At 44.7% G+C, this 27,959-nt stretch overlaps 1 protein-coding gene across 1 annotated transcript in view; it reads left to right on the top strand.

Moving 5' to 3' along the window:
- DNAI1 (dynein axonemal intermediate chain 1) overlaps positions 1 to 27,959 on the top strand; it is a 267,853-nt gene that overhangs the window by 24,627 nt on the left and 215,267 nt on the right. The window contains exons 4-10 of the mRNA XM_038402743.2: positions 872 to 970; positions 2,352 to 2,432; positions 15,720 to 15,846; positions 18,106 to 18,185; positions 19,555 to 19,680; positions 21,434 to 21,493; positions 24,000 to 24,134. Coding sequence (XP_038258671.2) covers positions 872 to 970; positions 2,352 to 2,432; positions 15,720 to 15,846; positions 18,106 to 18,185; positions 19,555 to 19,680; positions 21,434 to 21,493; positions 24,000 to 24,134 — 708 coding nt within the window. The remainder of the gene's footprint in view (positions 1 to 871; positions 971 to 2,351; positions 2,433 to 15,719; positions 15,847 to 18,105; positions 18,186 to 19,554; positions 19,681 to 21,433; positions 21,494 to 23,999; positions 24,135 to 27,959) is intronic.

Genomic DNA, 27,959 nt, shown 5'->3' with positions numbered 1-27,959 from the left:
GATGGGCAGGGATGGTGTCCCTAGCCTCTGTTTGTCAGCAGCTGGGAATAAGCGACAGAGGATGGATCACTTGATGATTACCTGTTCTGTTCATTCCCTCTGTGGCACCTTGTTACCCGTGGTTATCAGAACCCCCAATAGGGGCAACTTAACTATTTCACTCCAGGTGGTATAAGGAATAAATCAACAGGAACTCAGCTATTCTGTCTGATCAAGGAGAAATGCAAGTAAGCATGCTTTTGCCTAACACTTATTAGTTATTAGATTTAAGCATACACAGACATAAGCACTAGGTTTAGAACATCCCAGATATTTACCTATATTCTGAGATGGTATTGAGTAATCAACGACAGGTCAGTGTTGGCCAAACACCTTCCTGCCAGGGAGTACATACGTCAGGAAAGCGCTGATTAGCAAAACTGCCAGTAGTTATGACCTTGCTTCTGAAAGTCTGTCTCCAAATTAACCCTCAACTATGTGGTGTTCTCTTTCATTAATTCACAGTGGCTGTGTGCACATAATATAATTGCAATTAGCTTGATCACATTCTGGGGTATATACACCCCTCAAATCCAGGGCAACAACCTGGCATTGGCCACTTTTGGAAGACAGGATACTGGGCTAGATGGATATTTGGTTTGACCCAGTATGGCTGTTCTTAATGATCCTGAGCACCTCGTAGGTTCATTCAGTGGCAGCTATGGCAACTCAGCACTTTTCGAGGCCCATAAGGTCTGTGTTAGCTAAGACTGGCCAAAGCTTCGTTTAGAGAGGTCAGACTGTGATCAGTTGCTTCCCTACTTTCATCCCCTCACACCTCTGGAACCGTCCCCATCTCAGTGCATTAATGGGTTTGTTGCTTCTGTGCTAGGATGAAGATGCATCCACTGAAGTGGGAGAGGGGGCAGATGAATGGACACTGTCAAAAACTCTACTCAAACCCCCGGACCAACTGGAGTTGACCGAAGCTGTGAGTAAAAGCGTATTTGAGGTTTTCATGAGTTTTTTACACAAAAATAGAATCCCTGCTTTTGATAGAGTTTCTGTTATAGCAAACACTTCACCGAGTTTTTAGTGCACTGATTCTGCTGTTTAAAACAAAATTGCCTTCAGCAGTACAAGCTGGAGAGCATTACCTGAAGGAACCTTCTGGGGCCAATGGGTTAGAAGAGAGAAAATGTCCTTGAGGAGAAGATTTCTCCCCTGTTTTTCCATTGGGATGGTGGAACAGGGTTTCCCCTGGTGGAACAGCCCATAAGGTTCACCAACAAGCTCTGAGCATCCCAGGGACCAGCAGGATTCTGGGGCCTTTTGTGCTCAGGGTCCTAGAGCTCTGCCCTTGCTCCTTGGCAGCATGGCTCCAATGGAACCACTGAGCCAGGAACAACCCTGTCCACAGCTGCCTCCAGATTCTCTGCTCAAAGGGGGATCCCCGCTGTAAATGGTGGGCCATATAAAAGTGACACAGCCTTAGGCTCTTCATACTTTGTATTGTGATCTCCGTAGGGTCAACAGAGGAAAGATGTGTGTCCTCCCCAAGTCCTCCTACTCTCTATATAAATGGTGCTGTTATTAACCAAGGGGCCAATGCTGCAAACACTTGCTACTGAGCTTAGTGCTTACAACTTGTTTTGGATTGCACGCTCTTCAAGACAGGGTCTGTGTACGGAAAGTGCCTACCACTTTGTGGATGCTACTACAGTCTAAATAATATCTCATAATACTAAAGAATCTATGGGTATGCCTACACTTTGAGATGGAGGGGTAATTTCGAGCTTGAGGAGACACATCCCCACTAGCTCTGATTATGTTAGCATGTTAAAAGTGGTGATGGTACCAGCAGCAGGAGTGGCTAGCTGCCCTGAGTAAGTATACATCTGAGATGCTAGGCATGTAGTCAGGCCGTTATCCTGTCCCACCACCATAGCTACTGCAGCTATGCTCTATTAATAGCATGCAAGTTTGATCAGAGCTAGCGCAGGTTTGTCTCCTCAAGCTGGAATTGACAGCTCCAGCTTGAAGTGTAGACTTGCTCTAAGTAATCCCTTTGAAGTGAATGGAGCTACCCATGATAGTAAGCATTATGCCCAGTAGTGGTTGCAAGATGGGGCCCTAACGGGCACATTCTGAACTAACTTTGCCATAGCCATTGTTCCTCCTGGAAGCAAAAGCTTTTGCTGAGATGTCCATTGCAGTTTGAACACAAGGGAAGTGAGCCTCAGGAATCTGGAGATCTTTTTATACTATATGTTCCATTCTATGCATCCGATGAAGTAGGCTTTATACTGTATGTTACTGTTCCAGCTTTAAGAGTGGGCTTGTATTTATGGCTCTGTTTTTCCATTCCAAAGGAATTAAAAGAGGAAGTTACACGCATCCTGACAGCCAATAATCCACATGCTCCCCAGAATATCGTCCGATACAGCTTTAAGGTAAGTGCCGAATGGTCTGTAAATCCAGGTTCTGGTGGCAGCCATTTGCTGATTTGTGCTTAACTCAATTTATAACAAGGTAACATTTATTTTAGCGTGGATTTACTTTATTTACCACATACTACTAGCAGTTCCTCAAGGGCTTTTGCAAAGGATAAAAGTCTATAAACATTAACATAATTGAGATGGCAGTTACTCAACAAGTTCTGAAAGTGGATGTAATTCGTGCAGCTAATCTCAGCTGATAAATTATTCCATTCAGTAGTGGTGAGAGGAGAGGATTCTTTACAGTCAGTAGTGCATTTATAACTCAATATTTTCATAGCACGTTCCAGTCTCATGAAAATATATGAGAGTTCAAAAATATGTTTTGTGCAATCAATGCCAATTCAGGGTCAAAGTGGGGAAATTAGTCACCAGCCTGAGTTGCAGAGACCCATGGGGAAGCTCCAGGAAGGATTGTGCCTTATGAAGTCCAATTCCTCCTCTCAGCTTTCCAGTGCAGAAGGTGCAAGCACATTCTTCATCCATTTGGAGCTTCCTACTCCCCCAGCATGTTCAACTAGCTCTGTGGGCTCTACAAGGGGAGGAGGAGTCATGGCCATGCCTCCTCTTTTCCCTCCTTGGGGTGGTTTGTATCCCCTGTGGCATGTGGAGGGAACAGTTCCCACAGTGTCCCAGCTACAGTACTTCGATTGTCCCTAGCTCTTGAGTAGGGAGCTCAAAGGCTTGAGAAGGCAGTTTGTTCTCTGGCCTCATTCCTGTACGCCTGCACAAAGCCCAGGGATAATTTGGCCATGTATTTACTCTATCTAAGAAAAGAAATTTAACTAGTGAGAGGAGAATCTGGTCTACAGGGAGCAGATATGGGGCCACATCTTCCTCTCCATTACACTGGCATGATTTGACTGACTCTAGTGTTGTGGCTGTGTGTACCAGAGAGGAGAATGTGACCCAGGGGGATGAGTTATTCATGCCTTCAGGACCTTCTCAATGACTGCAATGGGCTTGATGTGGGGCTATGAGACTTCCCTTGAAGCTGTAGTCCAATTAGTACAGAATAAAGCAGTGTTTGTTTTAAGGAGCGTTGTTACTTTAGCACTTTGTGTCTGCAATGGCTTCCTGTTGCTTTTGGGTGCCACTTAAGGTGTTGATATTGATCTACAGAGTCCTATATGATTTGAGTCTCAGGTATGTTATGAAGGTGCAATTGTTGCCAGCGGAGACTTACCCGTGCTAGCTTTAATCTAGCTATCCTGGGTAACAACAGTAGCATAGACATGGCAGCATGGGTTTAAGCACAGGTTAGCAATATGTTACACCCCACACATTAATAGGTATTATGTGCATTGTATTAATATTGTATATATTGTATTAAATATGAGCAGTTATCCTAAGTGACATGTATTATGCTCTTCCCACAATTCTGTTAACTTATGTCAAGATATGTATGTCTATATCCCGCAATACTCTGCAAAGCTAAACATAGCTTTTGGCATGAGCAAATATGAAACCTGTTAAAAGCTAGATTCATGAAGGGTGTGTCATAGTACAGGTTGGGTTGTGCTATCATGGCTCTTAGCACTTGAAATGTGGGATCCAAACCTAAAGAGAAGAAATGTATGTCATGGGATAAGAAGAACATGGTAAAAAGCTGATGGGTGAATTTGAGTCTTGGGTGATGTATAGAGAGTGCTTTTAGCTCATAAAGATAGTATAAATATGGCTGGGTTTGAATGCATATTTGGGAGCACACCTGCTGTGTAAGGTGAACTGCATACTTCAGGAAAACTACTTCCTGGAAGGAGTGGTATGTATGCCTCCTTTCTGCATTGTACTACTTTGTCTTTAGACAGTAAATGGGCTAAGTCTGGTTATTTGGTGTTAAACATTTTTACTAATAAACTGCAAGTGTAGTCAAGCAATTGGGTATATTTTAGACCACAAGATGATGTACGCAGGCTCCCTAGCAGGCTTGCACTCTGGTTGCCTATGCCACCACATCTTCACTACTATTGTTACCTGTGCTAGCTAGATTAAAGCTAGAGTGGGTACATCTACCTGTGCTACAATCAGACCTTCACTTGCAGTGTAGATGTACCCCGAGACTTTGCATCATTGCAACAGCTGAAGTTAGATGGTGTGCTGCTCTTGCTGACATCCACAGATTTGGTCAGCTGGTAGAGGGCCCTGTCATGGGGGAAACCATCCATTTAAGAAGGAAGAGGCCAATGCACCTGTGACTTATTAGCTGCCTCCCAATTGGGGTGAAAAGAAAACACTTGAGCCATATAAATGGGGGAGAGATGGAGACAGTGGAAGGTTTAGTCGGGAAAAGGGCAAATGAGAGCTGCATGGGAGTGAAAGACTAGCCAGTGAAAGCTGCTAGAGACCAGGAGACTGTAGGAGATTCCTGAAGGAAGCTGTAGTTGGTTGCCTGGGGAAGGCTAACAGCAGGAGAGCAGCAGAGAGATCTGGCTGACCTCCTCGAGCCAGTCCTAGTAGAAGGAAAGGAGAGAGCCCAGGTGTGGTGGAAGATGGCAGTGTGTGGTATGTGCTACGTCTGTGGACTAGATGTTGTTGCATTTTAAGGATGATCTGCACAGTGGGTGATAAATGGACTATGGTTTTGGACTTCTGTTATATATAAAAGCACAAGGTTTTCATATAAACCAGTCTGAAGGAGAGGTATTATTGAGGCAGGTTATCAGGCCAGAGGGAGTGAGGGATGCCCCCCTGCTGGGGGGGAACTTCCAGAAAAGAGACTGTGAGGGTCCCCACTGGGAAGTGTGAGGTTGCACTCCATCTGGAAGGGCTGGGTGGCTGTCCTGGTAAAAGGACAGGAGAGGACAGTCGAAGAGCTCAGGTATGGTGGAAGATGCTGGCGTGTGGTATGGGCTATCTTGGTGTGGACTAGAGGATGTTGGATTTTAAGAACTATATACACTGGGTGTGAGAAATGGACTATGTTTGGACTCTTATTATGGAGCATTTGAACATATTTTGGTAACAAACTGGCCCCAAAGAGGTGCATTACCGAGGCAAGAAAGTTAGTATGGAGTTCCTGTGAGTCTGAGGGAGGGAAACTGAGGCAGGAGCACCTGTTCTGCTGCAGCCTGCTGCTGAAGGGTGCTCCACATGAGCGTGCCTTATTACAAGCCTTTATTTGGGAACATGTTCCACCGTAGGTCAGACAAGTTGCCTTTCAGAGCACGAATTTTACATTGGTGTAAGTGACAGGAGAATCAGGCCCCTAGCCATTTTGTGAGCTGGTGACAGTGATGGTGTTGGGGAAGGTGTTACCATTGCCAGCACCATCTAATCCAATGTTGCGACGGAAGACTAATTTGTTCCCAACAAAGAATGCGTCTTGTGTTGTTGGGGGGTTTTTTTTGGTTCCATATTGTTACTGACTGTGAAGCAGCAGAAAATTTGGCATAATCTTCAGATATTAATTTGAGCCTGTTGTACTGGCAGTTGGAAGATCTTGTTCTAGCCTATATACTGAGCATGAGGGATGTGAAAGCCACTGACAGTGTTTGCATTAGGGAAAAAAGGTGACAGGATGCACCCTGAAAGGGATAGCATCCCTCAACTTTTACTCCATAGGTTTCAATTGGCAACACTGATTAATTGCCATAATGGCCCAGGGATTTGATCCAAAACTCGCTGAAGTCAGCAGAATCAGACCTAAATCCCTCCAATTTGAACATGGATGAACTTCCTTGAAATGTCCCATATTTTTCCCTCCCCCGCTTGCCTACCCCAACCTGGCCCCTCATATTGTTTATTTGTGGTCCTGTATACCTTGAGGCTGTCATAAATATAAAGTGAAGGGTAAACACCTTTAAATCCCTCCTAGCCAGAGGCAAAACCCTTTCACCTGTAAAGGGTTAAGAAGCTAAGATAACCTCCCTGGCACCTGACCAAAATAACCACTGAGGAGACAAGATACTTTAAAAGCTGGGGGGCGGGGGGAAGGGTTCTCTCTGTCTGTGTGTTGCTTTTGCTGGGACAGAAATGCAGGTCAGAACTCCTGTAAAGAGTTAATAAGCAATCTAGTTAGATGTGTGTTAGATTCTGTTTTGTTTAAATGGCTGATAAAATAAGTTGTGCTGAATGGAATGTATATTCCTGTTTTTGTGTCTTTTTGTAACTTAAGGTTTTGCCTAGAGGGATTCTCTATGTTTTGAATCTAATTGCCCTGTAAGGTATTTACCATCCTGATTTTACAGAGGTGATTCTTTTGCTTTTTTTTTTAATTAAAATTCTTCTTTTAAGAACCTGATTGCTTTTTTCATTGTTCTTAAGATCCAAGGGTTTGGGTCTGTGTTCACCTATGCAAATTGGTGAGGATTTTTATCAAGCCTTCCCCAGGAAAGGGGGTGTAGGGCTTGCGGGGGAAGACATTTCCAAGTGGGCTCTTTCTCTGTTATTTTTGTTAGACACTTGGTGTTGGCAGCAATAAGGTCCAGGGACAAAAGGTAAAATAGTTTGTACCCTGGGAAAGTTTTAACCTAAGCTGGTAAAAATAAGCTTGGGGGTTATTCATGCAGGTCCCCACATCTGTACCTAGAGTTCAGAGTGGGGAAGGAACCGTAACATGGTGGCAGAGCTGTGGAATTAACTTGAAATCATTTTGAGATCAATTTGAGATTTTTTTGAACCAGAAGCACAGATTTTAAAAGGACATTTTTTTTCCCTTTAGGCTGCTGGAAAGCAGGTTTTCAGCTGAAAGTAGTTAGAGGTTTTTCTTTTGTCTCTGCTTGGGGGGCCAGAGCAGAGACAAAAGGGAATTGTCTTTTGTGAGCTGGAGTTTTTTCTACCTAAAGGCAGGGTAGTTAACCTCCTGCAGGGGAAATTCACAAGTCTTCACAGACCTGAAGAGGTGGTGGGTTTTTTTTTTTTTTTTTTTTTTAACCTAAGAGCAACTAGAGTTTTTCTGTCTATTTGCCTGGAGACGAAGGTGTTAGGGTTTTTTTGTTTTGTTTTTTTTTTTAAAGGATTTTTCTGTAGGCTGACAACCACGATCCGCGAACATCGGTATCCAGTTACAGCACAACCTATTTTTTTTTGAGAAGCCAAGTTTTTTTGTTTGTTTGTTTTTATTTCTAACTCTCGGGTGTAAAGTTAGTTAAAAACAGAGAGGCAAACATGACAGAGCCCAAAGCAGAAACAGTCCAAGAGGCTGCCCACAGGAGAGAACTGGAGGCAGCAAAAGAGGCAGAAAAAAACCCAAGAGGCTGCCCACAAGAGCTCTATAGAGGCACAAAAAAACCCAAGAGACTGCTCACAGGAGAGCTATGGAGGCAAAGGAAAAAGAAATGGAGGAGAAGGAAAAAGAGGAAGCATGAACTGGAGTTGGAGAAGGTAAGGGCTGAGCGGAATCTACTGGATAACCCTAACCATCCTTCCCCAACAATCCACAAATGGGAGTAACTGTGTCCACAGTATGATGAATCCAGTGATATTGCTGAATATTTTCTTACCTTTGAGAGACTGTGCACTCTCCATAAAATTCCTGAAGCTTGCAAGATGACCACATTGGTTGCAAAATTAACTGGAAGAGCTCTGGACATATTCAATAAGATGTCTATTGATGAGGCTTCTGACTATAATGAGTCCAAGGATTTGGTTTTAAAGCAATTTCAAATTACATCTGAAAGGTACAGAATAAAATTTTGAACCCTTAAGAGAGGGCCTGGACTAAGTAATGTGGCTTATCTAAACCAGATGAAGGATCTGTTAGATAAAAGGGTCCTAGGAAGGGGTGTCACTAGCTTTGACAGAATGTGTGATCTGATAGCTCAGGAGCAATTCCTGAATACGTCCAAGGAGGAAATAAAACAGTGTTTATGGGATAAGGAAATGGACTCAGCAGAAAGTCTTGCTTCTTATGTTGATCGATACGAGCAATCCCAGACTGCCAGAGGGGTGCAGCAAGCCAGAACAAAATGGGTGGAGGGAGGAGAGAGGAACAACCCCGCTCACAGTTGGAGCGGATACCAGAAGGGACACCCTCAGACCACACCTTACTACTGGGGGCAGCCCAAGGCCCCAATTACACACCAAGGAATATTCCAGACACCTTATCGTTCTGCCACACTGTTCTCCAGCAACCCACCTCGCCCCAGTGACCCGTCAGCTGGGCGAGGTTTTAAATGTAACAAGCTGGGGCATGTGAAGGCCAACTGCCCCAAGAATCCCAACAGATTACAGTTCATTTCATCTGAATCACACCAGAAGTCCTCAGGCCCAGATACCTCCCAGGTACCGTCAGAGCGGAGGGAAACTGTGAGTGTGGGTGGGAAGAAGGTCACTGCGTGGAGGGACACGGGAGCACAAGTGTCGGCTATCCATGCTTCCTTAGGGGACCCCAATTTAATTGACCCAGAGATCCAAATGACAATTCGACCCTTCAAGTCCAACTCTTTCAATTTGCCTACAGCCAAGTTGCCTGTCCAGTACAAGGGCTGGTCAGGAATGTGGACTCTTGCAGTCTTTGATGATTATCCCATCCCAGTGCTGTTGCAGGAAGACTTGGCCAATCATGTGAAGCTAGCCAAGAGGGTGGGAATGGTCACCCACAGCCAGGCTAAGCAAACCATCACGCCTAGCTCTGTTCCGGAAACTTCTACCAGGACCCAGTCAGAGGTGATGGACCCGGACCCCATGCCAACGTCCGCAACAGCAGTAGCGGGTCCAGTCCCAGAGACCCAGACAGAGCCAGTCCCAGAACCGGAACCGGCAGAACAACCAGCATCAGACCCATTGCCAGTACTGAATCCAGTACTTGCAACCCCAATACCAAAGGGCCCCACCGAACCTGAACTGGCAGCAGCCGATAACCCTACACAAGAGGCTCAGCCAGAGCCTGAAACCCAACACAGTGCACCAGCGGAGAGCAGTTCACAGTCAACGGAAACAGCCCCATCCCCTATATCGCTTCCAGAGGGACCAAGCCTAGGTCCACAATCCAATGAGGAACTGATGTCTCCAGCTTCAAGGGAACAGTTCCAGACCGAACAGGAAGCAGATGAAAGCCTCCAGAGAGCTTGGACGGCGGCACGGAGCAACCCTCCGCCTATCAGCTCTTCTAATAGATCCAGGTTTGTTGTAGAAAGAGGACTTTTATAGAAGGAAACTTTCTGGTGGACACCAGGAAGACTGGCATCCTCAGAGACAGTTGGTAGTTCCAAATAGGTACCAGGTAAAGCTCTTGAGCTTAGCCCACGATCATCCTAGTGGCCATGCTGGGGTGAACAGGACCAAAGACCGTTTGGGGAGGTCATTCCACTGGGAGGGAATGGGCAAGGATGTTTCTACCTACGTCCGGTCATGTGAGATGTGCTAAAAAGTGGGGGGAAAACCCCAAGACCAGGTCAGAGCCCCTCTCCAGCCACTCCCCATCATTTAGATTCCATTTCAGCGAGTAGCTGTGGATATTCTGGGTCCTTTTCTGAAAGACACCCAGAGGAAAGCAGTACATACTGACTTTCATGGATTTTTGCCGCCCAATGGCCGCAAGCAGTAGCTTACCTTACCATCATCAAACAAATGGCCTGGTGGAGAAATTTAATGGGACTTTGGGGACCATGATACGTAAATTCATAAATGAGCACTCCAATGATTTGAGACCTAGTGTTGCAGCAGTTGCTTTTTGCCTACAGAGCTGTACCACATCCCAGTTTAGGGTTTTCACCATTTGAACTTGGCCGCGAGGTTAAGGGGCCATTACAGTTGGTGAAGCAGCAATGGGAGGGGTTTACACCTTCTCCAGGAACTAACATTGTGGACTTTTGGCACCTTAGAGACTAACAAATTTATTAGAGCATAAGCTTTCGTGAGCTACAGCTCACTTCATCGGATGCATTTGGTGGAAAAAACAGAGGAGAGATTTATATATATATACACACACACACACACACACACACACACACACACACACACACACACACACACACACACACACACACACACACACACACACACACACACACACACACAGAGAGAGAACATGAAACAATGGGTTTATCACACACACTGTAAGGAGAGTGATCACTTAAGATAAACCATCACCAGCAGCAGGGGGGGGAAAGGAGGAAAACCTTTCATGGTGACAAGCAAGGTAGGCTAATTCCAGCAGTTAACAAGAATATCAGAGGAACAGTGGGGGGTGGGGTGGGAGGGAGAAATACCATGGGGAAATAGTTTTACTTTGTGTAATGACTCATCCATTCCCAGTCTCTATTCAAGCCGAAGTTAATTGTATCCAGTTTGCAAATTAATTCCAATTCAGCAGTCTCTCGTTGCAGTCTGTTTTTGAAGCTTTTTTGTTGAAGGATAGCCACTCTTAGGTCTGTAATCGAGTGACCAGAGAGATTGAAGTGTTCTCCGACTGGTTTTTGAATGTTATAATTCTTGACGTCTGATTTGTGTCCATTTATTCTTTTACGTAGAGACTGTCCAGTTTGGCCAATGTACATGGCAGAGGGGCATTGCTGGCACATGATGGCATATATCACATTGGTAGATGCGCAGGTGAACGAGCCTCTGATAGTGTGGCTGATGTGATTAGGCCCTATGATGGTGTCTCCTGAATAGATATGTGGACAGAGTTGGCAACGGGCTTTGTTGCAAGGATAGGTTCCTGGGTTAGTGGTTCTCTTGTGTGGTGTGTGGTTGCTGGTGAGTATTTGCTTCAGGTTGGGGGGCTGTCTGTAAGCAAGGACTGGTCTGAAGGACGAGCCATCACTCTCACAGATCTTCGGAGACAGGATAGGTTGTAGATCCTTGATGATGCGTTGGAGAGGTTTTAGTTGGGGGCTGAAGGTGATGGCTAGTGGCGTTCTGTTGTTTTCTTTGTTGGGCCTGTCCTGTAGTAGGTGACTTCTGGGTACTCTTCTGGCTCTGTCAATCTGTTTCTTCACTTCAGCAGGTGGGTATTGTAGTTGTAGGAATGCATGATAGAGATCTTGTAGGTGTTTGTCTCTGTCTGAGGGGTTGGAGCAAATGCGGTTATATCGTAGCGCTTGGCTGTAGACAATGGATCGAGTGGTATGATCTGGATGAAAGCTAGAGGCATGTAGGTAGGAATAGCGGTCAGTAGGTTTCCGATATAGGGTGGTGTTTATGTGACCATCGCTTATTAGCACCGTAGTGTCCAGGAAGTGGATCTCTTGTGTGGACTGGTCCAGGCTGAGGTTGATGGTGGGATGGAAATTGTTGAAATCCTGGTGGAATTCCTCAAGGGCTTCTTTTCCATGGGTCCAGATGATGAAGATGTCATCAATGTAGCGCAAGTAGAGTAGGGGCATTAGGGGACGAGAGCTGAGGAAGCGTTGTTCTAAGTCCGCCATAAAAATGGTGGCATACTGTGGGGCCATGCGGGTACCCATCGCAGTGCCGCTGATTTGAAGGTATACATTGTCACCAAATATGAAATAGTTATGGGTGAGGACAAAGTCACAAAGTTCAGCCACCAGGTTAGCCGTGACAGTATCAGGGATACTGTTCATGATGGCTTGTAGTCCATCTTTGTGTGGAATGTTGGTGTAGAGGGCTTCTACATCCATAGTGGCCAGGATGGTGTTTTTAGGAAGATCACCAATGGACTGTAGCCCCACAGTATGCCAACATTTTTATGGCTGACTTAGAACTGCGCTTCCTCAGCTCTCGTCCCCTAATGCCCCTACTCTACTTGCGCTACATTGATGACATAAAATTGGTATTCACTGTCCAGGAGCGCCTGGGAGCTGTTAATTATCTTGTAGCATTCTCCACCTCCAACCGAAAGCCTAAGGTATACCATATTAATTCTCTAAAGCCCTTTTATTCCAGAGAATTAAAGGTTTGTCAGTTTACAGCCCAGGGAGATGATGCTGAGTGGCCTGAAGGTGTCTACTATGAAGGGAAAACTGCCGGTGGCGTGGAAGAGGTGAACCTCTCCATGACCTTTGGGCATATGCAGCGACAGCAAATCAAGGAGCTATGCACTAGCTACGCGCCAACTTTCTCAGCCATCCCAGGAGTGAGTGAATGGGCATACCACTCCATTGACACAGGTAATGCTTACCCAATTAAAGTCCAACCTTACCAGGTGTCTCCTCAAGCTAAAACTGCTATAGAACGGGAGATCCAGGATATGCTACAGATGGGTGTAAACCCTCTGGCAGTGCATGGGCATCTCCAGTGGTTCTAGTTCCCAAACCAGATGGGGAGATTCGTTTTTGCGTGGACTACCGTAAACCAAATGCTGTAACTCGCCTAGACAACTATCCAATGCCACGCACAGATGAACTATTAGAGAAACTGGGACAGGCCCAGTTCATCTCTACCTTGGACTTAACCAAGGGGTACTGGCAGGTACCGCTAGATGAATCTGCAAAGGAAAGGTCAGCCTTCACCACACATGTCAGGCTGTATGAATTTAATGTACTCCTTTTCGGGCTGCGGAATGCACTCGCCACCTTCCAAAGACCAGTAGATGGTTTCCTAGCGGGATTAGGAGAATATGCAGTCGCCTACCTTGACGATGTGGCCATATTTTTGGATTCCTGGGCAGAACACCTGGAACATCTACAAAAAGTCTTCAAGCGCATAAGGGAGGCATGACTAACTGTTAAGGCTAAGAAGTGTCAAATAGGCCTAAACAGAGTGACTTACCTTGCACACCAGGTGGATCAAGGAACTATCAACCCCATACAGGCCAAAGTGGATGCTATCCAAAAGTGGCCTGTCCCAAAGTCAAAGAAACAGGTCCAATCCTTCTTAGGCTTGGCCGGATATTAAAGCAATTTGTACCGCAATACAGCCAAATCGCTGCCCCACTGACAGACCTAACCAAAAAGAAACAGCCAAATGCCATTCAGTGGACTGAAGAGTGTCAGAAGGCCTTTAAACAGCTTAAAGCGACACTTGAGTCTGACTCTGTGCTAAGGGCCCCAGACTTTGACAAACCATTCCTAGTAACTACAGATGCGTCCGAGCATGGTGTAGGAGCAGTTTTAATGCAGGAAGGACCGGATAAAGAATTCCACCCTGTAGTGTTTCTCAGCAAGAAGCTGTCTGAGAGGGAAAGCCACTGGTCAGTCAGTGAAAAAGAATGTTATGCCATTGTCTACGCTCTGGAAAAGCTATGCCCATACGTTTGGGGACGGCGTTTCCACCTGCAAACCGATCATGCTGCGCTACAGTGGCTTTATACCGCCACGGGAAATAACAAAAAACTTATTTGGTGGAGTTTAGCTCTCCAAGATTTTGATTTTGAAATACAACACATCTCAGGAGCTTCTAACAAAGTGGCTGATGCACTCTCCCGTGAAAGTTTCCCAGAATCAACTGGTTAAAATTGTCCTTGAGATGTGAAAAATATTGTTAGTCTTTATATACTTGGTAGTATATTTAGAGGTGCATGTGTCTTATTAACTCTGTTTTTTCCTAGAACTCCAGGAAGAAATCACAGCCAGCGTTTCACCCTATCTGTGATTTGGGGGGCGTGTCATAAATATAAAGGGAAGGCTAACCACCTTTAAATCTCTCCTGGCCAGAGGCAAAACCCTTTCACCTGTAAAGGGTTAAGAAGTTAAGATAACCTCACTGGCACCTGACCAAAATGACCAATGAGGAGACAAGGTACTTTCAAAGCTGGAGCGGCGGGGGAAGGGTTCGCTCTGTCTGTGTGTTGCTTTTGCCGGGATCAGAGCAGGAATGCAGGTCAGAACTCCTGTAAAGAGTTTTCAAGGTTCCTTCCCCATTCTGAACTCTAGGGTACAGATGTGGGGACCTGCATGAAAAATCCCCTAAGCTTATTTTTACCAGCTTAGGTTAAAACTTCCCCAAGGTACAAATTATTTTACCTTTTGTCCCTTGGACTTCCACTGCCACCACCAAATGTCCAGGTTTATTTTTGAGAAAGCGTTGTTTGGAAACGTCTTTCCCCCCCAAATCCTTACCAAAACCTTGCACCCCCCTGCCTGGGGAAGGCTTGATAAAAATTTTCACCAATTTGCATAGGTGACCACAGACCCAAACCCTTGGATCTTAAGAACAATGAAAAAAGCATTCAATTTCTTACAAGAACAATTTTAATATAAGAAAAGGTAAAAAGAATCACCTCTGTAAAATCAGGATGGTAAATACCTTACAGGGTAATTAGATTCAAAACTCAGAGAATCCCTCTAGGTAAAACCTTAAGTTACAAGAAAGACACAAAGACAGGAATATCCATTCCATTCAGCACAGTCTAATTTCTCAGCCATTTAAAGAAATCATAATGTAACGCATCTCTAGTTAGATTACTTACTAAGTTCTAAGACTCCATTCCTGTTCTGTCCCCGGCAAAAGCATCACACAGACAGACCCTTTGTTTCTCCCTCCCTCCAGCTTTGAAAGTATCTTGTCTCCTCATTGGTCATTGTGGTAAGGTGCCAGTGAGGTTATCCTAACTTCTTAACCCTTTACAGGTGAAAGGATGTTTCCTCTGGCCAGGAGGGATTTTAAAGGTGTTTACCCTTCCCTTTATATTTATGACAAGAGTTAATAAGCAATCTAGTTAGATATGTGTTAGATTCTGTTTTGTTTAAATGGCTGATAAAACAAGTTGTGCTGAATGGAATGTGTATTCCTGGTTTTGTGTCTTTTTGTAACTTAAGGTTTTGCCTAGAGGGATTCTCTGTTTTGAATTTGATTACCCTGTAAGGTATTTACCATCCTGATTTTACAGAAGTGATTCTTTTACTTTTTTTTAATAAAAATTCTTCTTAGAACCTGATTGCTTTTTCATTGTTCTTAAGATCCAAAGGTTTGGGTCTATGTTCACCTATGCAAATTGGTGAGGATTTTTATCAAGCCTTCCCCAGGAAAGGGGGTTTAGGGCTTGCAGGGATTTGGGGGGGAAAGACGTTTCCAAGTGGGCTCATTCCCTGTTATTTTTGTTAGACGCTTGGTGGTGGCAGCAATAAGGTCAAGGGACAAAAGGTAAAATAATTTGTACCTTGGGGAAGTTTTAACCTAAGCTGGTAAAAATAAGCTTGGGGGTTATTCATGCAGGTCCCCACATCTGTACCCTAGAGCTCAGAGTGAGGAAGGAACCTTGACAGAGGCATAAACAGCAGTCTCAGGTTCCTGTTGGCTTTGAACCTGCAGTGAAAACAAATGTGAATAACAAATGCACCCGTTTTATCAATATACAACCTGATCAGCTTTCCCGTCTACAGGCAAAGATTGTTCCCGATAAAATCATTAATCTGTCCAGATTTGTTTTTTTTTTGTCTTCCTCCTCTGTAGGAACGAGCATACAAGCCAATAAGCTATGTGGATCAACTGGCTATTCACTTCTCCTTAGATGGGAACCTGGTACTCAGAGACTCAGATGAAGGCAGACGGCAGAGTGCCAGAATATGCTTGGAACCAGGTAGGTTTATGGGACACTGATTCAGTAAGCGCTGGTGTAGCTTATTCTGTGTATGACAGTGAGCACGCTGCAATCTGAGGCCCGGGAATGGAGCAGCACTTATTTCTGCTAGCAGTCTTCTTTGCAGAAAAATACTGTTTAAAACACAAACTGTGTATTTGCCACTTCTGACAGTCTGCAAGCCAGGTGTGCGCTAATACAAGGAGCTAAGGTTTTCAGAGCACTCTAGGGGATTTAGACAATCTTCCACTCAAATTAATGGGAGATGCATGTCTAAACCCTTAAGCCTTGTCTACACTACACAGTTTTGTTAGCAAAAGCTGCCTTTTGCTGACAAAACAGTAGAGGGGAGCACATGACAAAGCTGCTTTTGGTGGCAAAACTCTGCTGTTTTGCCTACAAAATAAAACCACCTCAGCAAGAGGCATAAAGCTTTTTTGTGGCAAAGTTAAAGCGAGAAAGCAGTCAGTGTAGACGCAGCCATTCATTATGTCAACATAACTGGCCTCCCCCAGTATCCCACAATGCCTGCCATCACCACTCTGCTCGCTATTTTGAACTCTGCTGCCCTGCATCTAGCTACACAGGCATGCGCCGCTCCCCTTTTAAAGCTCTGGGAAGCTTTGACATTCTTCCGTGTGGAGAACTCACGGCTGTGGGAGAACTCGGGAGGGAATCACAGAACCATTAATGTGGAATGTTGCTCTCCCCTGGCAGGCAGGCAGAGTGGCTGCTGCTGGGGGGCAGGGGTAGGGGTGGAGAGACTGTTCAAGCTACTGTCTGAACGTAAAGAGACAGCATGCTGACACACTCTTCCCCCAACACACATGTCCCCAACACACGCTGTGTTTCTCTTCCCCCTCCCCCACACACACTCCCTGTCACACACTCTCCCCACCACACATGCTTCAGTTGAAAAGCAGTTGGCAATCTAGTAGGATGCCCGTGGAACGATGGAATAGAGAAACCTGCATCATGTGATGCTGTACCTGCCCCATGAGGCACTGCAAACCCTTCCCAAAGCCCCCTGCAGCCAGTTGCACAGTGGGATAGCTACCCACAGTGCACTGCTCTGTGTCGATGCAAGAGCTGCTAGTGTGGATGTGCTCTGCCAACACAAGGAACATAGTATGTACATGCAACAGCTGTTTAATTACAGAGCTTTAAGCATAACTTTTGTCGACAAAACTCTGTAGTGTAGACATAGCCTTACATTTGCTTTGAAAATCTCATTCACAAAGTTGGAGTGGTACTGTAATTCAGGGTCTCAAAGTGTATGCCACCAAGTAATTCTGCATTCATGTTCCATGCTGGGCAGTGGAATCTTTTAGGGAGACCCTAACATTCCTGCTGCCTCTTAAAATTGTCTGATCAGTGGAACAGAGGACTGCTGATGGTCAGAATTAACTGAAAGACTAGAACTGGCTATGGATATTTGCCCTTCTAATGCGGCAGCTGCTAGGCCCAAGGGCACCATTTTACAAGCTCCTGAGAATCTTAGTTACCTGCGGGTCACAGGAGGTTTATGCTCTCTTCTTTGCACCAGTGTTGAAATCTCTACCAGGATTTAAAGTAAATCTATATGTAAACAGAATCATCAATGCATTGAGTGTGTTCATCCCCTCAGCTGATAGCAGCACATTCGGGCTGTCAGATTAGGCTCTAAGAATCTGTTTGGAAGAGGAATAGGTTGTTGGATGGATAGTCTTACTAGATATGGAAATCATGGTCTCCACAACCAGTGAGAGCTCAGATGGATAGAGCTAGATACCTGGACTAAGACATGCTTGTCTAACATGCTTATTACATTTTTTCCTGTCCACACGTGACCCGTATTAACGTAATTTGGCCACAGCCATTCTTCAGAGCCATGTTTAAACATAGTCATTTTTGTGGGTAGACAAAGTGTTTTCTAAAAAGTATGCAGCCCAAATCAGAATGTTGAGTGAGATGTGATCTGAATTCAGCCAGGGAATTGGAACCGCTGCAACCTCTTTCTAGCGTGGCCCTGACACTCTCTGTGGCTTTGAACAAGCCGAGTTGCCTCATTAGGTCAGTCCTCTGTAAACTGGGGACAGTAATACTGACTTACTTGGCTGGCAGGGTACTGTGATGACTAATAAGCTAGGGTTTGTAAAGTGTTTTGGAGATAAAAGGATGCCGTGTCTTTGTATTCATGTTGTGGAAGATGGAAAGCGTCTGCAACACATAAAGGTATGTATTAGCCAAAGATGATTAACATACCTGTGTTGTTGTCAGAACTGGCTCCTGTTGAGTCCACAGTGATAGAAGTTGAAGAGACAGAGGTTAAAGACGAAGGAAGCAAAGAAGATATTCCGGTAATGCTTCACAGCCAACTGTGAGCTGTCAATATGATTTTAAATATTAGATTCTGAGATCAGTTTGTACGTGTCTTTTGGCATAAGCAGCAACAACAGAGGAAACTTCATGCTTGCTTACTTTATCTCTGCAGAATACATGCAGGTCGCATCAAGGTGGTCTGCAGCCAACCTATTCTTTAATATGGAGGTGCTGCTCATGGAGATGACAGATGCCCACATACCATGCTTTATCTTGAGCCAGATGCTCCATCCAGATGAAGCATGGTTTGCTGGGATATGTCTCTGTGGACAGCACTTCTGTATTCAAGCTGGAAATACAGTTGTAATCAGTTCCATTTTGCACACATGAAGTGTGGCCCCTGGGTTACTAGCCAACTGCTGATGTGAATCAGAGCTGAGCAAAGTTTGGAGGCCATTGTTTTCTACTACCACAATACTTATTTGTTTCATCCATTTATAAGGTGCCTATTGTAAGGTATCTAAGTGCTGTGCAATGAAAAATAGAAATTCATACAAATAAAATGACATAAGAACTAGACAGCCATATAAAATACAGGCCAAATCCTGTAAACCACCTGCAACATGATCATTTTCTAGCTTCATGAGAGAAACAGTGTAACTGAGGCAAAAACGAAGCATGAAGATGTGAAAAGATCAAGCATAAGCCAGCTGAAATAACTGAGATTGGGGGTGTGACCTAAAGGTAGCCAATGAGGAAGGGACAATACAGTAGGAAGTTCACTCCTTCCCCAGTCAATATTGAACCTAGGAACCAAGAGAGGACTAATTTCAGGTGACTTTAAATGCCTGAGAGGAGGATACATGCAATTATGGAAGTACTAGGAAGCTAGGATTATAAAGAGCTAAATATGAGTTCAAAGGCCTTTGAACTATGTCGCTGGGTGTCCAATAGCCAGTGCAGATCACAAGGAGTGGATGTAACTAACTCACTCTATTCTATTCAAAAGAGCAGGTGAGTAGTCACTTTCTGCAACTGTTAGAACCTTTAGATCAGTTTCAGATGGATCCTAATTAGGAGAGCATTACAGTAGCCCAACTTAGATTTGACAAATCCTTGATGATCATGGAGATGTCCATAGGTAGGAGAGTTGTGTGGACTTTTCCAAATGAGTTAGTGGTGATAACAGCCACACTCAACCATTCTTGCATCTTGGATCTCTGTGTTTAGAGTGGCTGAGGGTGATCTCCAAATCCCATACCCATGTCACCAATGGTGGCCCTAGACCCCGAGTAACAGGTTTCCTCTGCTAAGTACCAGAAGTCCAAGAGATAGGCATTTTGAAGTTGAAGAAAGATCTCTGATCCACTTCAGTTCTCAATTAATCATTGCTTTATTCTTCTCTAGGCCGTATCAGCAGAAGAAGCAGCTGAAGGGGAAGAACCTCCTCCCCTTTTGATGAAGGAACAGAAGCTCACCAACCAGTTCAACTTTTGTGAGAGAGCTTCACAGACTTTCAACAATCCCATGCGGGTACGCTGCCACTCCTGACTCTTTCGATGATACACAAGCATGTGTTAGTAAAATCCTTCCTTTGTGACTGGAGTCCAGATTGTTTGTCTGTGTGTCTTCTCCTGCAATCACTGCCAATATTAGTGGGGGGAAAAGAACCTTAACTAGTCGTACCTAAAACATTTGGGATGGGGAAGATGACAGAGTAATGTTCACCAGATGGATTCTCTTAAGTTCTGTCAGAGGGGTCTGGGGCCTTTGCAAATCTAGGTAGTAAAATTTCAGCCTCACACACATGCTTGGGTGTAACATTTTTGTACCTGTTTCCCTAATACCAGAAAAGGAAGGATGGTCCAGTAGTTTTGGCACTAGCCTAGGACTTGGGAGATCTGGGTTCAAGTCCCCTTTACCCCACAGACTTCCTGTGTGACCTTGTGCCTTGATTTTTTCATCTATAAACTAGGGACAAAAAAGCACTTCCCTCCTCGCTGGTGTGTTGGGGGAGCTAAATATTTGTTGCAGGGAGAAAATACCCTCCCTTTTCCTGCAGTCACACAGCCAAGTATCCATTACTTCTTCAAAGAGCCAGAGTTCCTGCAGCCTTTCCAGCTAAGGTGTGTTCCCTTTAGATCTCATTGGTCTCCCAACCTGGCATAGCTAATGAGAAAATTCAAGGTGCTGCAGCAGTTAGTGCTGATGATTTGGGTCATGCTCTTTCCTCAGAGTCAGTACTGAACTGTTGCTCTAGGACAGTGCTAAGGGGTCTTGTGATGCTGGACATGCTGCCTTTCAAAAGCAATGTCAACCCAAGTTCCTGACCGCTTGTGGTTATTGAAGATCTCATGACCTGTTTTAAAAGATGAGGAATGTTAACTCTTGTGTCTTGGCTCACTTGAGTAATTGTATTCTCCCGAACTAAAATGCCCTGTAGTTTTATATGAACACAGAATTCTTTACTTTTTGTTTTAGAACCAAATTCTGTTCTCAGCTATGTATGTGGAGTTCAACTGATAATAATGGGATTTGCTTGGGTGTATTTAAAAGCAACATGTGGCTCTTAAGCCATTGTGTAGTGTTGCTGTTAAAGATGTGCAGCATTCCATCCCAGAGACTGCTGCACCCCAGAGGTCAGTGAAGTGATATGTAAATGGAGTTGTTCAAACATTTCCGACTGAACGGTTTTCCGCCAGAGAATGTTAATTTGATGAAATTGAAATGTTTAGTGGGAATGTACCAATTTCATTGAAATGTTTGATGGGGGAATTATCACATTTTGTTTTGACTTTATATTTTGTCACTTATAATATAAAAATACAAAGGTTGAAACACTTCAACTTTTATAAAATATAATAGTCAAAAAGAGAAAGTTGGAATGAAATACTTTGACCGTAACAAAATATTTGTAAGGTCAAAATGAAAAATTTCAGACTATTTAATTTTGTGAAAAATTCCAAGATTTCATCCCAATTTGGGACAAAACCAAACTTCAAAATCTTGGAATCTCCCACAGAATGGAAAGTCCGTGTTCTACCTAGCTCTCTCTATTGTTGGAATCATCATTTAGTAACATTTATATAGCACTTTGGGATCCTTTGGATGATAGTTGCTATAGAAATGCAACACCAGGATCACTCCCCCTGTTTGATAAATGAAAAACTCTAGGCTGCTTCCACAGCTGGACTCTTCTATGGAACAATGCTTCTGCTAAAGGAGATGGGGATTTTTGCCACTGTCGTCACTTACAGATTCACTTTCATTTATATTATTTTTTTAGGAAAGAGAATGTCAAATGGAGCCTCCACCTAGAGCAACCTTTTCTGCCACTGCTAACCAGGTAAACCTTTTTCCTTTTGTTGTATGCAGTGTAGCAGTAGCTGTGTCAGTCCAAGGCTAACAAGTTGGTCCAATAAAAGATAGTACCTCCCCCACCTTATCCCTTTTCCTTTTTGTAAGTTTTTGCTGTATCTTTAAGGGGAGTGGGATAAGGGTCTGGAGAGGAAAATGTGGTGATGTAAGTAACCCTGTGTATGTTTTTAACAGTGGAAGGCACTCATTACTACAGTGGTGGGTCCAGGTCTGGAATGAAGACCTAACAGAATAGAATTATTAATATACCCGAGTGTGGCACTGTAATAGGAAACAAAATGAGGTTGTGAGGGGCCTAATGTGGTTGTCCCCAGCTGAAGACAAATTGAGAGAAGTTAGGCTGGTATGGATGTGTCCATTGAAGACCTGAGAGCTGCATTGGGAGGATGGCCCTTGCAATGATCTCGGGGGGGGGGGGGGGGAGATGACCAAGGGGGAGGCCAAAGACATGGTACATGGACTAGATATCAGCAGATCTTAGAGACCAATTTGCACAACAGCCAAGCATATGATTATGATTTTGGAAGAAGGCTATAGAAGTTGCTGATACCAAATAGGGAAGTGGCAAGAAAAAAGAAGTGTGGCACTGTTAACCCAGGCTCTCGTCCCCTGCATTACTCCTAAAGAGTGAAGGTCTATTCTCCCGAAGAGCAAGTCTCAGAGGTTCTTTGACCAACTAGTTATCACCCCACTAATCAACTATGAGCCAACCTGGCCAGCCTCTCCTCCAGTAAGTTTTAAAGGAACATCTAGTGTATGGAACCGCCAAAGATTTGCTTCCTATTCCGGGAAGTTTTCTATGGAGTTTACAAACATTTGCAAAGTGCAAGATTGTGGGTTTTTTCCATCCATTGTCTAAACCATCTAGGAGAGGAAGCAACAATTTTTGTAATGCCTGGAGCCAAATGCAGTAAGAAATGTAGTAAAAAAACACGGTGGGCCAGATTTGCAGTCTGTGTAAATTGACATAGTTTCACTATAGGTGATGGGGCTACACCAATTTACACCAAGTGAAGATCTGTCCCCAATTTATTGTGCAGTATTTTCTGTCTCTTTAAAAAGCTTTTTGAAAAAATAAATATTAAGCTAACACTTTTTACACCTGAAATTCACCAATGCTTTGGCTGAGTATGGAATCCAGCCAGTTTCGCAGATTGTTTCATAGAAGCTTAATGGTCTATTTGTGATTGTTACTGATATCTGACAGTTGGCCCAGTTTGTGCTGATTTGTCCATTGTAGTGGAGACACAACAGTGCACAGGACAAAGTATTAATTTGACTACATTGACTGAAAAAACCTCTAATGTAGCAATGTGGTATAAGAAAGGGAAAATGCACCTTTGTTAAACTGAAAAACATTGCCCCAGATTATTCCTTAACTGGAGATCAGAGCATATAATTAGCGTGATGTACAAAGTTCTCGTCTGTTACAGGCTGGAGGAGTTCTCTTCTGACCATTTTCTGATAATGTGACTGCTTGGGAGATTGAGAGAACAGAACTGTCAAATTAATCAAACCATAGCTGAGATTTTAGATTAAGATGCTGAAAATTAGGGAGAGAAGTTTCTGCTTAATTTTTCTAACCTCTTGTGAAGTGAAATGAAATGGATTTGAACCACTCTTTCTCAGTTCTTCTTTCTTCCTTTTTGCTCTCTATCCTCTCTTAATTATTCCTTTCTTCCCCCTCTCCTGCTCTTGCCTTCACATGACTTTCTATACAGCCCCAAAGATTTGGAATATCCTCCAACTTCTTCCCCTCCCTCCCCACACCCTCTCTTCCTTCCAACCCCTGAGTAATATACATTCTGCTGCCCATCTTCTTTCCAATGTTGTCTCCTCCATTTTGTGTTTGAAGTATTATCCATCTATCCATTTGGTCTGTCTGAATTAGATTGTAAGCATATCAGGGCAGGAATCTTGCCTTTCAAATGATCATAAAGTCACATATCTTCTATACAGCACTCCATGAATAGACCCAAGCAGAAAAAATGTCCTCCTGGATCCATTTGGAGAAGACATTCTGTGCTTGTGGGGCAGCAGGGCATGGCAGAAGGTGTGAAGCCATTTGCGTGTTTTAGCTGGCTATTGCCTGCAGGGTCAGGCTCCAAGTTGCAGGGTGCTAAGTGGCTACAATTGAGTTTTTTAATGCAACACTATAAATTATCTCAGAAGCAGCGGCTTAATGTGCTTGGTCCATCTATTAAACACTGGTGAGTTATCCCAAGCTGGGGTGACAGAGGACATCCTGGGGAACCAGGGCTTTAAAAATCCTGAGGCTCAATCCTGCAGTCTGTATACAGGCAAAATGCTCATTGACTTCAAACAGACTTCAGTGGGAGTGTTTCTGGTGTAAAGACTGGTATCTTTGTGAACGGGTTGATGTCTGGCATACTCGTCTGTTTGTTTGCTGGAGTGTAATGAAGTCACCTACTAGATTAGTCAGGAAGTCCTGACTCTTGTTCTTCCTCTCTCAGTGGGAGATCTATGATGCCTATGTGGAGGAGCTTCAGAAACTGGAAAAGTCAAAGGAGAAAGAGAAGCAAAAACCTCTAGTTGCAAAGAAAGAAGACAAGCAGAGGGGAAGAAAGTTAACCTCTCTAGAGTCTCAGGTACATGCCATATGTGTAATTTATGATTCTGGGCAGAACCAGGGGTGCATTTATAACTCCAACTTGGCTGAATGTTAGCAGCTCAAACTTGCCTGGGGGTTAGCCATCTCTGAGAGCAAATAGTGACGCAGTGAGAAATTCAGAAATTGTTTTTTGCATATGCACAGCATGAAATTTCCATTTTCAAGTTGCTGTACTCTTTATGGGAATGTAAAAAATGCCAAGCCAGAACACTGATGTGAATTCTGTTCTGTCAGTGAGGTTTCTGCCTCCATGTTACTGTGTAAGTTGTTTGACAATGCAAATATGGAAGAACAGGATGAAATCGGTAGAAATACTGGTTGAGATTTGCAAAACATTTTAAAGGGATTTGGGGGTAAAATTTTCAAAACTGAATTCAGGCTGCAAGTCACTCAGGTGCTTTTGAAAATGTTACCGGTTGTCCATTAAAGTTACATTACATCCTTGACAGGTTTCAGAGTAGCAGCCGTGTTAGTCTGTATCCGCAAAAAGAAAAGGAGTACTTGTGGCACCTTAGAAACTAAGGGTATGTCTACACTATGAAATTGGATCGAATTTGTAGAAGTTGGCTTTTTGGAAATCGTTTTTATATAGTCGATTGTGTGTGTCCCCACACAAAATGCTCTAAGTGCATTAATTTGGCGGAGTGCTTCCACAATACTGAAGCTAGCGTCGACTTCTGGAGCGTTGTACTGTGGGTAGCTTTCCCACAGTTCCCGCAGTCTCTGCCGCCCTTTGGAATTCTGGTTTGAGATCCCAATGCTGAATAGGGCAAAAACATTGTCGCGGGTGGTTCTGGGTACATGTTGTCAGGCCCCCCTTCCCTCCCTCCCTCCCTCCATGAAAGCAAAGGCAGACAATTGTTTCGTGCCTTTTTTCCTGAGTTACTTGTGCAGACACCATACCACGGCAAGCATGGAGCCCGCTCAGCTCACTGTCACCGTACATCTCCTGGGTGCTGGCAGACGCGGTACTGCATTGCTACACAGCAGCAGCTCATTGCCTTGTGGCAGTAGACTGTGCAATAGGCCTGATAACCATCGTCATCATGTCTGAGGTGCTTCTGGCCACCTCAGTAAGGTCGTCAGGAGCACCTCGACAGACATGGGCGCAGGGACTGAAATAGGAGTGACTCGACCAGGTCATTCTATTTAGACCTGCTGGCAGTCCTACTGCACTGTCTGCTGCCAGCTAAAGAAGTAAAAGATAGATGGAGTGGATCAAAACAAGAAATAGACCAGATTTGTTTTGTATTCATTTGCTCCCCCCCCTCCCCCCCACTTCCCTCCTTCCCTCTGTGAAATCAACAGCTGACAATCGTTTTGGTGAGGTCTGTCGGGGCACCTTGAAAAGTTTAATGGAGATTCAGTCCTGCCTGAAATACCTGGGGGAGAGATAGCTCAGGGGCTTGAGCATCGGGTTGCGCATTAGCCTGCTAAACCCAGGGTTTTGAGTTCAATCCTTGAAGGGGCCATTCTGTGTGACAGTTTTTTTTGTTTCTTCTTGATGTAAAGCCACCCTCTTTCTTGATTTTAATTCCCTGTAAACCAACCCTGTAAGCCATGTCATCAGTCGCCCCTCCCTCCGTCAGAGCAACGGCATTCAATCGTTCCACGCCTTTTTTCTATGCAGACGCCATACCACAAAGCATGGAGCCTGCTCAGATCACTTTGGCAATTAGGAGCACATTAAACACCACACGCATTATCCAGCAGTATCTGCCGCACCAGAACCTGGCAAAGTGAAACCGGGCGAGTAGGCGACGTCAGTGCGGTGACGAGAGCGATGAGGACATGGACACAGACTTCTCTCAAAGCACAGGCCCTGGCCATGCAGGCATCATGGTGCTAATGGGGCAGGTTCATGCCATGGAACGCCGATTCTGGGCCTGGGAAACAAGCACAGACTGGTGGGACCGCATAGTGTTGCAGGTCTGGGACAATTCCCAGTGGCTGCAAAACTTTCACATGCATAAGGGAACTTTTGTGACTTGCTTTCCCCTGCCCTGAGGCACAAGAATACCAAGATGAGAGCAGTCCTCACAGTTGAGAAGCAAGTGGCAATAGCCCTGTGGAAGCTTGCAAAGCCAGACAGCTACCGGTCAGTCGGGAATCATTTTGGAGTGGGCAAATTTACTGTTTACACATCACTGGGGGCTGCTGTGATGCAAGTAGCCAATGCAATCAAAGATCTGCTGATATCAAGGGTAGTGACCCTGGGAAATGTGCAGGTCCTAGTGGATTGCTTTGCTGCAATGGGATTCCCTAGCTGTGGTGGGGCGATAGAAGGAACCCATATCCCTATCTTGGCAATGGAGCACGAAGCCGGCGAGTACATAAACCGCAAGGGATACTTTTCAATAGTGCTGCAAGCACTGGTGGATCACAAGGGACATTTCACCAACATCAACGTGGGATAGCCAGGAAAGGTACATGATGCTTGCATCTTCAGGAACTCTGGTCTGTTTCAAACGCTGCAGGAAGGGACTTTCTTCCGAGACCAGAAAATAACCGTTGGGGATGTTGAAATGCCTATAATTATCCTTCAGGACCCAGCCTACCCCTTAATACCATGGCTCATGAAGCCATACACAGGCAGCCTGGATAGTAGTCAGGAGCTATTCAACTACAGGCTGAGCAAGTGCAGAATGGTGGTGGAATGTGCATTTGGATGTTTAAAAGCACACTGGCACAGTTTACTGACTTGGTTAGACCTCAGCGAAACCAGTATCCCCACTGTTACTGCTTGCTGTGCGCTCCACAATATCTGTGAGTAAGGGGGAGACATTTATGGTGGGGTGGGAGGTTGAAACAAATCGCCTGACCACTGGTTACGCGCAGCCAGATACCAGAGCGGTTAGCAGAGCACAGGAGCGTTCAATGCGCATCAGAGAAGCTTTGAAAACCCGTTTCATGACTGGCCAGGCTACGGTGTGAAAGTTCTGTTTGAAACACCCCCACTCCCCTCGGTTCACTCTACTTCCCCGTAAGCTACCCACCTCCTCTCCCCCCTTCGATCACCACTTACAGAGGCAATAAAGTTATTGTTGCTTCACATTCATGCATTCTTTATTAATTCATCACACACATAGGGGGCAGGTTTCAAAGTAGCAGTCATATTAGTCTGTATTCGCAAAAAGAAAAGGAGTACTTGTGGCACTTTAGAGACTAACAAATTTATGCATTCGATGAAGTGAGCTGTAGCTCACGAAAGCTTATGCTCAAATAAATTTTTTAGTCTCTAAGGTGTCATAAGTACTCTCTTTTTACACATAGGGGGATAACTGCCAAGGTAGCCCGGAAGGGGTTGTGGAGGAGGGAAGCACCAGGAGGGGGGGGGGGTGGTGGTGGTGGTGGTGGAGGAGGGAAAGACAGGGCCACACAGCACTTTAAAAGTTTAAAACTTATTGAATGCCAGCCTTCTGTTGCTTGGGCAATCCTCTGGGGTGGAGTGGCTGGGTGGCCAGAGGCCCTCCCACTGCATTCTTGGGCGTCTGGATGAGGAGCTATGGAACTGGGGGAGGAGGGCGGTTGGTTACACAGGGGCTGTAGCGGTCGTCTGTGCTCTAGCAGCCCTTCCTGCAGCTCAGCTATATGCTAGAGCATATTAGTTTGATCCTCCAGCAGCCTCAGCATTGAATCCTGCCTCCTCTTATCATGCTGCCGCCACCTTTCAGCTTTAGCCCTCTGTTTAGTCCACCACCTCTCCTCCCAGTCATTTTGTGCTTTTCTGTGCTCTGACATTGTCTGCCTCCACACATTCATCTGTGCTCTGTCAGTGTGGGAGGACAGCATGAGGTCAGAA

The sequence above is a fragment of the Dermochelys coriacea genome, chromosome 5 (assembly GCF_009764565.3).
Source record: "Dermochelys coriacea isolate rDerCor1 chromosome 5, rDerCor1.pri.v4, whole genome shotgun sequence".
NCBI lineage: Eukaryota > Metazoa > Chordata > Testudines > Dermochelyidae > Dermochelys > Dermochelys coriacea.
This window is presented reverse-complemented; position numbering and strand designations above follow the sequence as displayed.